Source organism: Berghia stephanieae, chromosome 4 (assembly GCF_034508935.2).
Source record: "Berghia stephanieae isolate SIO BIC M18660-M18661 chromosome 4, UCSD_Bste_1.3, whole genome shotgun sequence".
NCBI classification, from domain to species: Eukaryota; Metazoa; Mollusca; class Gastropoda; order Nudibranchia; family Aeolidiidae; genus Berghia; species Berghia stephanieae.
Genome location: NC_088363.1, coordinates 84,586,340 through 84,598,839, shown reverse-complemented (window position 1 = coordinate 84,598,839; position 12,500 = coordinate 84,586,340). Strand labels below are relative to the sequence as shown.

The 12,500-nt window shown below is 37.2% G+C and overlaps 1 protein-coding gene across 2 annotated transcripts in view; it reads right to left on the bottom strand.

Moving 5' to 3' along the window:
* Positions 1-12,500, bottom strand: part of LOC144971427 (uncharacterized) — a 94,839-nt gene that overhangs the window by 47,077 nt on the left and 35,262 nt on the right. For both annotated transcript variants that reach the window (XM_078912325.1, XM_078912331.1), the window contains exons 2-3: positions 10,147-10,261; positions 7,872-8,087 (exon numbers count right to left, since the gene is read on the bottom strand). In XM_078912325.1, coding sequence (XP_078768451.1) covers positions 7,872-7,929 — 58 coding nt within the window. In that variant the 5' untranslated portion in view covers positions 7,930-8,087; positions 10,147-10,261. The remainder of the gene's footprint in view (positions 1-7,871; positions 8,088-10,146; positions 10,262-12,500) is intronic.

Below are 12,500 nucleotides of genomic sequence, written 5' to 3'. Positions count from 1 at the left end.
CATCGATCACTTGCATAATTGGTATCACAAGTTTTGCGGCACTTGCGGCATAAATATTGTTTTGGCCAAAGAGTCGTTTCGTGCCACATGACCAAACCTAGAGAGCTTTCTATTTTGGATGGGAGCAAGTCGGGGTTCTTGTGGACCAGCCAGTGATGGTATTTCATTGAGCACATATTCCCAGGAAATGATGAAGAGTTTTCGAAGGCCTGTGTCGACTCTTATCTTGACTGCTGACAGGCTGACGATGTCCAGCTTTCGCATCCATGTAAAACTGTCGCTAGAATTATAGATTTGAATAGGTTCAGTTTTGTTGGCGTTCTTACTCTTCCAAATTAGATTCAATTTGGCGATTGCAGAAATTGCCATTGCTATTCTAATTCTTATTTCAGATGTTGATTTTTCCATCCAGATATATTAGAAAGCGTTGACCCCTTCTAGAAGCTCCTTGTCCATGACGATCAGGGCGGTGCATTTGATGTGCTGTTGACAAATATTTTTCAACTTTCTGTGCTGACCTCCATCCCATTATTGGAGTCTGCATTTTGGCACGTCTATCCGTGAATTCTTGTAGGTCTTGGTTGCCTCCCCCCAATAAGATCTATATCATCAATGAAAACTGTGAAGAGTTTCTCTCATGATGTTTTCCAGGAAAAAGTTGAATGAGATCCTTGTCTTACGCCTCCTGAAGTCTTAAGATACTCACCAATCTGATTATTGAGAATGACAGTGCTGCTGGATGATTTGTCGATCGCTTGAATTGTTAAGATGAGTCCTGCTTCAATCCTAACGTTCCAGGGTACCTGTCAGATATCGTTATGCCACACTCGGTCTTATGCCTTTTTTAAATCTATGACATTATAGAATAGATCTTTTTGGTATTGAAGATGATTTTTCATTGGTATTCGGCAGTTAAATATCTGTTCCGTTGTGCTTCTTTCGACTCCAAAGCCAGCCTTTTCTTCAGCTAAGTGGCCTTCATTTATTTTTTCGGACGATTGAAAATAACCCTCAGCGTGATTTGAAACAAATAAAAAAACGCCAGTTCTGTTAACCTATTTAATAAGAAATTGATCGACAAAGAATTAAATTCATAAAGATCTGAATAGGAATACGATTTGTTGTCATAAAAAAAACCCAACAAAAACAAGTATAATTTGTTCAGATCATTTCAATACCATGTCATGTATAAAGCATTGAAAGGAAACGTATATTATCCTAGCAAGCCTTTAAGAAGATAAAATAAGATTAGATAATCAACCACTACTACTACAACTGCTCCTCCTCCTCCTCCTCCTCCTCCTACTACTACTACTACTACTACTACTACTACTACTACTACTACTACTACTACTAGTACTACTACTACTACTACTACTACTACTACCACTACTACTACTACTACCACAACTACTCCTACTACTACTACTACTACTACTACTACTACTACTACTTCTACTACTACTACTACTACACTACTACTACTACTACTACTACTACTACTACTACTACTACCACTACTACTACTACTACTACTACTACCACAACTACTACTACTACTACTACTACTACTACTAAATAATAATAATAATAATAATAATAATAATAATAATAATAATAATAATATAATAATAATAATAATAATAAATTAATCAAATACTTTATCTGTTGAAAACTTGTATTTATTCATTTTTCACTTCTGGTTCCAATCAATAATCGAGGAGAAGCAAAGAATTACCATAATCTCATAGCACGAGTCCCGGGTTACTTAACTAAACAGCGCATATTTTTTACGGTAGTTATCGCATTATGTGTCGGAGCTTGTCTAATAAACATTTCAATCGTTCCATTTTTGACTTGATAATAATTTTATTAATGTTTTCTGTTGTGTTTTTCTGTCCCTGTCATCGACCGATAACCATGAACCAACACTCGGGTGAACTTAACAATTATAAGACGGATAAGAAGTATGCAATACTTTTGAATAACCAGCTTTTTTTAAATTAAATGAAATGATTAGACAAATAGATGTGTTATTGAGTTATTCACTTCTTGAATTCCTTTTTTTTTCTTCTTCAACATCTGGTGTAGCCTCCAACTCGATTCACTTCACTTCCAATGTGATTATTTACAGACGCGTCTGAGTGTAATGATCAATGAAAATACCCAGACATATTGTGTATAATCAACGGTAATTGTACACAGACGCTTTTTTTTCTTTCTTTTTTTTGAATGCGAAAACGTTTTTAATGCACATAAAAATATGTAAAGAGACAAGTAATGTAAACAAGATATCAATAAAAGTTGTTTTTTTTTTTAAAACCCAAACAACAAATCGGTCGAGGGATAGTAGCTTACTATGTCGTCATCATCATCATCAAAGCCTTTTTCACCCTGGGTCAGGGTATAGGCCACAGACAAACAGTTTCCATCCTTCTCTATCCTGAGCCAACTTTTTTATCTCATTCCAGGTCTTAACACTTCTCTGTATATCAGCTTCTTTAATTCTTCTCCATGTTCCTCGTGGCCTTCCCCTTGATCTTCTGCCCTGAGGGTTCCAGTCCAATACTTTCTTTGTTATAGTTGAGTCATTCTTTCTAAGCGTGTGTCCAATCCACCTCCATCGTCTTCTTCCTATATCCTCTCCCACTGGTTTCTGCTGTGTTCTTTTCCATACTTCTTCATTTTTTATTCTATCCATCCATTTTATTCTGAGTAGCTTACGCATGCACCTGTTTACGAAAATCTGTACCCTCCTTATACATGCCTGTGATGCGTTCCAAGTTTCACATCCATACAGTAGGACAGACTTCACGTTTGAGTTGAAAAGTCTTAGCTTTAGTTGAAGGGAGATATCTTTAGTTCTCCAAACTCTGTTCAAAGATGTGAATGCAGCCTGTGCCTTTCCTATTCGTGCTTTCACCTCTGCTTCCGTGCCTCCATCCTTGTCAATTATACTTCCGAGATAGCAGAAAGTTTCTATATCTTCGAGTTCCTGATCTTTTACTTTGATCTGCTCCCTTTGACGCGTACCTATCCTCAAGACCTTTGACTTTGCAGGGTGAATTCTTAGACCCATTGATTCCGAGAGGCTGTTTATAATTGTGGTTTTTGCTTGCATCTGGTCCTGGGTGTGGGACAAAAGAGCCAGATCATCTGCAAAATCCAGATCATCCAACTGTGTCCAGGGGGTCCACTGTATCCCATTTCTTCTCCCTTTGGAGGTTTCCTTCATTAGCCAATCAATGGCAAGGATGAACAGGAATGGAGAGAGCAAGCATCCCTGCTTGACACCAGTCTTAATTTCAAAGCTGTCAGTAAGCTGATCTTCATGTACAACCCTGCAACTTAATCCTTCATACATTTTCCTTAATGAGGTTTACTATCTTTTCCGGGAGTCCATAATGTGCCAGAATTTTCCACAATGTTGCTCTGTCAATACTGTCGAAAGCCTTCTCGTAATCCAGAAAGTTGACAATAAGAGGAGAGTTCCATTCTATAGACTGTTCCACTATGACTCGCAGAGAGGCAATCTGGTCGGTGGTTGAACGGTTTTTCCGAAAACCTGCCTGTTCGTCCCGCAGTTTAGCATCTGTTGCATTCTTAATTCTCTCTAAAATAATACGGTTGAAAACCTTTCCTGGGATAGAAAGAAGAGTGATGCCTCGATAATTATTACAATTACTGAGGTCCCCTTTCTTTGGAAGCTTGATAAGATGTCCTTCCTTCCAATCCTTTGGGAATATCCCGTCATTCCAGATTCTCTCAAATAGTGGGTGCAGGGCCTCAGCATTTCTTTCCGCATCAACTTTTAGAGCCTCCGGTGGAATCTGGTCTGGTCCAGCAGCTTTCCCCTTTTTCATCTTGTTAATGGCACCCACAATCTCTGCTATCGATGGTGGATCACAGCTAATTGGTAGCTCATTCCTTGCAGGCAAAATTTCTGGCTGGTTGTCTGGTGGTGGTCTGTTCAGAAGGCAGTTGAAATGTTCCCTCCATCGTTCAGATTGAGCCTCTTTTCCAAAAATAGTTTTCCCATCTTTGTCTTTGACTGGTACCTCTGGTTTCCCATATTTTCCAGCAAGTGTCTTGGTAGTTTGATAAAGGATCCTCATGTGTCCTCCAGTCGCTGCTGCTTCTGCTTTCTCTGCAAGTCTGTTCATGAATGCTTCCTTGTCTTTCTTCACAGATCTTTTGACATCCTTAGCTATGGCTCGATACTGCTCTTGTGCATCCAGTCTTGAAGCCCTTGTTCGGCTTGCATTCACTTGTTCCTTCCTTGTTCTCCTCTTTTCAATAAGGTCCAAGGTGGTTGGACTTATCCATTCTTTATGTTCCGATTTCTTTACCCCCAATACCTCGTGGCAAGTTGTTATGTAGACTTCCTTGATCTTTGCCCAATGTGACTCTACATCTATGTCCTCCTCGAGCTCAGTAAGAGGTTGGAATCTATTACTCAATTGTAGTTTGAATTCCTCATTCTTTTCCCCATCAAGTGCATTCACCTCGAATTTTCTTCTTGTATGTGATCTGGTCCCATGTTTTCTGAGTCGGAGCTTAAGCTTTGCCAATAGCAGGTGGTGGTCTGATCCAACATCTGCCCCTCTCCGTACTGTCACATCTTCCAATGAACGTCTGAATCTACGAGAGATACAAAAATGATCAATCTGATTCTCTGTCACACCATCTGGTGAGACCCAAGTTGCTTTGTGGATCCTCTTATGGGGGAACACTGATCCTCCAATCACCAAACTGTTGAATGCACAGAAATTTGCAAATCTCTCACCATTATCATTCATTTCTCCCATGCCATGACGTCCCATGATACCTTCATAGCCTACGTTATCCTGTCCCACTTTTGCATTAGCATCTCCCATCAATATGTTGATGTCTTTCCTTGGCAACTTGTCAATGACTTGTTGTAGCAGACCATAAAATGTATCTTTGTCCTCATCTGTTGCATCATTTGTTGGGGCATAGATCTGTACAATGTTCATGCTGATCTTCTTACTCCGTGTTGTAAAGGACGCCATGATGATCCTTTCTCCGCATTGTTCCCATCCTCTCAGTGACTTCTGGGCAAACTTGCTTAGAATTATTCCTACTCCCTGTGTATGAATCCCGTCCCCTCTCCCTGAATATAAAATCTTCTCCCCAGACTTGAGGTGTTTCTGTCCGGATTGTATCCAGTGGGTTTCGCTTACTCCAAGTATATGCAGCCTGTATCTTCTCATCTCAGTCACAACTTGAGAGCTTTTTCCTGCTTCATACATGGTGCGAACGTTCCACGACGCAATTCGAAGCTGCTTGTTTGGCGAAGACGTCATCGGGTCAGCAGAGTCCTTTCGGCTTTGTCTGTTGTCCTTCATAAATTCTGTAATTCCAGAAACTCTTCGGTCGCCCAAGCTAAAAAAAGGATTTGGTTTGTCTGTCTGTGTTTCTGTAACGGTTTGAGTTTAACGGAAAGGGGTGTTAACCCTTTGCCAACCCCCAACCTGGAGGACCAGGTGACTCAAAGATGGGGGAATCACACACCATTAGTCGCCTTTTACGACACGCTGGCTTGGCGTTGGGCTATTCTTGACCCTCTCAGTTGAGGGACCCCGGACACCACACGGGGTTACTATGTCGTGGCCGAATGGATAAGATGTCTGTCTCAGAAGGCTTGAAATCGGCGCTGCTTATCTTTTCTGTTATCATTATTTGATTTTTTTCGTTTTTGTTGTTATTGTAGTTGTTTTTTACATTCTTTCTACAGAATGTCGCAAATGATAAATGTCCCACCTCCTTTTCTTCTTTTAAGTTTAAATCCTCTCTCTCTCTCTCTCCCTCTCTCTCTCTCTCTCTCTCTCTCTCTCTCTCTCTCTCTCTCTCTCTCTCCTCTCTCTCTTCTCTCTCTCTCTCTCTCTCTCTCTCTCTCCTCTCTCTCTCTCTCTCTCTCTCTCTCTCTCTCTCTCTCTCTCTCTCTCTCTCTCTCTCTCTCTCTCTCTCTCTCTCTCTCTCTCTCTCTCTCTTCTCTCTCTCTCTCTCTCTCTCTCTCTCTCTCTCTCTCTCTCTCTCTCTCTCTCTCTCTCTCTCTCTCTCTCTCTCTCTCTCTCTCTCTCTCTCTCTCTCTCTCTCTCTCTCTCTCTCTCTCTCTCTCTCTCTCTCTCTCTCTCTCTCTCTCTTCTCTCTCTCTCTCTCTCTCTCTCTCCTCTCTCTCTCTCTCTCTCTTCTCTCTCTCTCTCTCTCTCTCTCTCTCTCTCTCTCTCTCTCTCTCTCTCTCTCTCTCTCTCTCTCTCTCTCTTACTGGAATAGAACTCTCCTCTGATTGGTATTTTTGGAAATACAACTTTCAAGTATCGTCAAGTTCGTTCTATATTTGCTGGTCCGGTCACAAAAACTAACACGTCTCTATCTGTTCATTATACCTGACTAGATTATTTGATCAGTTCTCCTCGTCCCTGCCACTAAGGTAATCCACGGAAACTATTGTACGTGGGGGGGGGGGGGGGGGGGAGGGTGAGGGGGAGAATCCGTTAGCTCAGTTGGTAGAGCATTCGCTTCACACGCACTAGGTTCAAGATCGATCCCGGGTGCAGTTGAGATTTTTATTATACCCCCCCCCCCCACCCCATCTGCCTCCTATCTATGGGTAGCTGGGTCTGTTAGATCTGGCGGAAAGTACGTTTCGATAGACTAACGTCCTATCCAGAGTATAGCAAGCAATTACTATTGTCCTTTCACACTAAAGAAATCGGGATAAAATCGGGCTCCAAGGGCCTTATGGCTCCGAAGCACTAATCCCACACAGACACTACATGGCAATCACTGTACGCATGACGGACGATCAGGCCCTCCTACTCTGGAAAATCTCGTCTTTAAAAATTTGGCCCAAAATCCTTCGTATATCGATAAATTTTAATGACCCTCATCTTGGCAAAAACTCTCAAACCTGGGACTTCACGAAGTATATACACACACACACACATGTATGTATATATATATATATATATATATATATATATATATATATATATATATATATATATATATGTCTCGTCCACCACGTTCAGTCTTGAATATGGCTGTTATCTCCTGTAAGGCCATTATGTTTAGCTTGTTTAGTGATAGTGGATGTTGCTCTATAGAACAGCTCGCATTAATAATAATAATAATAATAATAATAATAATAATAATAATAATAATAATAATAATAATAATAATAATAATAATAATAATAATAATTATTATTATTATTATTATTATTATTATTATTATTATTATTATTATTATTATTTTATATAATATAAATTGTCACTCACATTATATATGGCCAAGACGTAGGTTTCTGTGGCTTTCGCCCACGTCTTCAGTCGGCATAATGTCCGAAGAAAAAAATGTATTCAGTTTGAGGTGTTTACACTCCGTATGTCCTTGCTTCCGTTGTGTAGTGGTGATTAGTGTTGATGTGAAGTGACATTGTTGTAGTGTGCTCTCATTGCTTATATTATGTGTGTGTGTGTGTGTGTCTGTGTAAATGTATGTGTGTGTATGTGTGTGTGTGTGTGTGTGTGTGTGTGTGTGTGTGTGGGTTCCTCAAACGGAATACATTTTTTTTTCTTCCGACATTATGCCGACTGAAGACGTTGACGAAAGCCACAGAAACGTACGTCTTGGCCATATATAATGTGAGTGACAATTTATATTTTATATTAGCTCTAACCATCATTATCGAGCACTTACGTACCTACGAGTACCCACCAACACTCATATATATATATATATATATATATATATATATATATATATATATATATATATATATATATATATATATATATATATATATATATATATAGTCGTGAATTCTACATCTGTTTCCAACTTACCTTCATCTTCTGCTTGATTTTCAATGCCGTCATTGCCAATTTCCTTCACAGAAGCCATGGTGTAGCTACAGGCCGTCACAACCGTACAGTATCAACGTCACTTGATTTTGAACCCAGAGGTAAATGTTCAATCTCCAGAACACGTTTGTTTGTCTTTTATCATAATTTCGTTTCACTTTGTCATCCTTGAGACAGACCCGAGAATTTTTTTCCTAACTTCAAAAGATCAAAATAAAAATATCATAATAAATCATTTCCTGAATGAAGTTGAAAATCCGAAAACAACGAGAATGTGAAGTCGACTTGTTATATCCCAACAGAAATATCAAACACGTATTCACTTATATTATTACCATAACAGAGACCTGACGTCACAGCCTGATACGATTACTGTGTCGGGTTGAATTAAATATCTAAAATTGATACTCGTCAGAAATATAATTTTGGACAAAATTTACGACATGGAACACTAATATGAAGAAATGCCAAGCTTCAATCAACTACAGAAGAAAACTGAAATTTGACGTGTCAGGTTTTCACCAACCAAGACAAACTATTTAACATGTTAGAACAAATTTATAATGTTTAGAAAAGTGAGAAAGACAGAGAGAGAGAGAGGGACAGAGAGAGAGAGAGAGAGAGAGAGAGAGAGACAGAGAGAGAGACAGAGAGAGAGAGAGAGAAACAGAGAGACAGAGAGAGAGAGAGAGTAAATACTATATTACTCTGTTTACCACGTCGACAAGGAGATGAAATGACGATACAGTAGGTTAGGGCTCCTCGTCGACAATGTAAACATAACAATATCTTGTGTCTTTTTTTATCGACCCACAAGCCATTCATTCTATATCAAATTTCTTACATGTTAAATAATTTGTTTTAATAAAGGGTAAACTCAAAAGGTCAAGAACCATTAATTTGTCTCCTCCCATCTTCTGAAGTTAGCATTATTCATATTCATTTTCGTCTGGATTAAAGCTTCATCATGCTTTATTTGGGGAGAAGGTATTGAATGTAATTTCTTTACCAGTTTACTGATTTCAAAATTTGGCCAGAAAACTCATCCCTCAAACATCGAGCGATTCAAATGACCCTCACCTTGGCAAAAACTCTAAGATCTGGGACTTCGCGAAGTCCCAGGTTTAAGAGTTTTTGTCAGAATGAGGGTCATTTAAATCGATCGATATTTGAGGGACGAGTTTTCTGGCCAAATTGTTAAATACGTGTCTTTCGAGCGTACGGCAGTTAAAGGGTTATCCAGCAAAGAAGAGCTGTCTTTCTGATTATTGAACTTTCCATTCCCATCTTCCCGTTTGGTCCGGCAGAGACGACAGTCTCACGGTACTTGAATGAATCGAATGGAGAGAACGGGGTTAAAAATAGTAAAAACTACGAAATTTCTCCCCTTGTTTTCAAGTTTAAGAACTTCCACTCTCACTGCACAATGAATACAGGAATTTAAACTTTAATTTAATAATTTAGATTTAACATTTAAATGTAAACATCAGGTTCGTTCGTCCCTACACAACACTGAAACCGTTTTGGGAGGGTTGGTGAAATAGGTAATCCGCTGTCTCAAACTAGTTTCATGTAAGGATAGTTTAAATGCAACTTTCTTTTTAAAAAATCAAATCAAATCATTAGTCTTGAATATTACACTTTGATTGGACTTAGATCTTTTATCAAAGAAAACAATATATGAATATATAGTTTCCTTATCTGCATGAAAGCAAGTACATGTGTACCTCTGACCATTTTAACAATAATATTTTTCGGCCACGATTCATCCAGAAAAAAACAAAACAACATAATATATTAAAATATCAGAGTTTGATTGGTGGGTACGTGACAGATTTTCAAAAGTAAAAAGAGTGCAACGTTTTAAGAAGCTTATGGAAACCAGTTGCTGGCATGGTTTGAGTTACCAGATTGTGTAATTTATAATTTTTAGGTATCTTTTTTATATAAAAAAAAAAAAGAATAAAGTGTACCAGGGTATGTAGGTATCTAGTATGTGTGTAAGAATGTCAGAACGATGGTACTTTTTGGGTTTACACGGACTTCAAGGTAATAAAAAGCACATTGTGGCATAGAATTTCGACGTGCTAAAGCAAGCTTTGCTCTACGGTTTGAATCAATTGAGAAATAATCTGGACCACTTCAATGAACATCTATCTCCGATATCTTCCATTAAATAATCTTATGACGCCTAAATTAGAATATTAAGAGCCAAAAACTCTGAAGTTACTTTCGTAAAAAAAAAAAAAAAAGTTACATGGATGTGCTCCGAGTATCCAATTATTGAACACAGAATGATTCCGTTGGAAGCCCTTGGTGATTACTATTTAAATTTCTTTGCCTAATGTGTCTGTTCTTTCAACAGGGTTGATCTGTGAAGGAGAGAAAAAGGAAAATATTTGTTATTGATGATGTGGCATAACATTTCATAACACCACCCATTAATACACCTTCCCTTAAACATATTACCAACAAAACTAATAATAACACCAACAACTTCTTCTTCTTCTTCTTCTTCTTCTTCTTCTTCTTCTTCTTCTTCTTCTTCTTCTTCTTCTTCTTCTTCTTCTTCTTCTTCTTCTTCTTCTTCTTCTTCTTCTTCTCCTCCTCCTTCTTCTTTCAGCTTATCCCGCATTTTGCAGGGTTGCCATAATGAATGACACATCTCCATGCATCTCGGTTCAGCGCACCATTTCCCCCAGGCCCAGTTCTATCATATCATCCTTTACCTTATCCCACCATCTAGTCTTTGGGCGTCCTTTTTTCCTCTTTCCCGCTATTTGTAAGTTTATAATAATATGACCAACAACACTGTATATAAATATAAATATCATAATCAAGACAAAATGAAGAAACGTCAGTATAATAAATGTAAAATCACTTAAATCGTTACCTATTGTTGTTTCTTCAAATGCTTTTTTTTTTCTTTTCGTGTTCCTGTTTGTTTGCTGACGAAGGAGTTCTACCCGAAAGTTCATTTTCATATCTATTATTTTTATTTTTCATTTTTACTGAAGCCTCCTCTGGCAGTGATTTGGTATTGACTAGTGGGGGCGGGGGGGGGGGGGTGAGGAGGGGGGGGGGGGGGAATGCGATTAACTAACGTCGTGAAAGCTCGTGAATTCTGTTATTTCCCAGTTTATTTTTTAAATAAATTACAGTTGTAAGATATCGTTTTAGATACTATTAAAATAATAATAATAGTAATAATAATAATAATAATAATAATAATAATAATAATAATAATAATAATAATAATAATAATAATAATGATAATATAATAATAATAATAATAATAATAATAATAATAATAATAATAATAATAATAATAATAATAATAATAATAATAATAATAATAATAATAATAATAATAATAATAATAATAATAATAATAATAATGCTTTATTGCATTCCAAAAAGGAATTTTTTTTGTACAGACGTGTTATAATTTACATAGTAAGATAAATAGATAATGGAAATATTTGTGTGTGTGTGTGTGTGTGTGTGTGTATATATATATGTGTGTGTATGTATGTGTGTATTTATGTATATAAGGAGCGGTTTCGCAGATAGGGCCGCGCTTTATATATCAATAATTTCAACACTTTAAAATAATTAAAATTGTCACTATAAATTGAAATTTTTTTTTAAAATTGCAAAACAAATAAATTAATAAATGAATATTTACATTATTTGGAAGTAAAAAGAGAGAAAATAATTATATAAAATGATTATTGTTTGTTATAAAGCCTAATACTGGACGGCAGAAAATACTTCCGGTGTATCTCAGTTTTTGTTGAAATAGAGAAAGGGCGACCACTCCTTCCTGACATAATACTTATTAAAACTTGATCAAGTTAATTCGGTTTTTAACTCACTCAACCCTAACATCGACTATATCAGTAGTTTACCCGGGTTACTTTTACCCCGTGCCTATCTATTACATTTTTATGAGACAAATTATAAGCGTAGTATCAAAGCTAATGTTTTAAGTTTGTTTTTGTTTTGTTTTGTTTTTTTGTTTTTTTTTTGTGGTCTTTTGTTTTTTTTTGCATGTTAATCATAGTTGAATAAAACTATCTTTGTACATGCTCATTTTTAATACATGTTTTTCCAATTTTGAAAAGTAGCAAAAAATCTATAGGATTGAGTGAGTTAACGGACCATGCATATTATAGTGATAGCCCATGGCTGTAATTCCAGCCAGCTGGTGTGGTTGGCAGTAAAGTATTGAAGGTTACTTTGGCCCAGCACAATATCAGATCGAAGATCAATCATTGCAAGAAAAAAAAGGTACAGGATACGCACAACAAAGACGGATTAACACATTTGACAAGCACATCAAAATCACACGATAGGCGTGGGTTTCACCTTTACACAGTTATGACTAATCTATACACGCATATCAGTAACACATATTACTCATTACCTAATTTAAAAATACAACGTTCCTGTCTTATTAACCCTGAAGCACCAAAACTGAAGTGAATTTATTTCAAATTACAATCTATCCAGTTATTTAATATATCAATACAAAACATTCTTTTGTTTGATTCCAGGGGTTATACGGCGCGTGTGACACATCTAGGTCATTTCAGAGCCAGTAAAAAG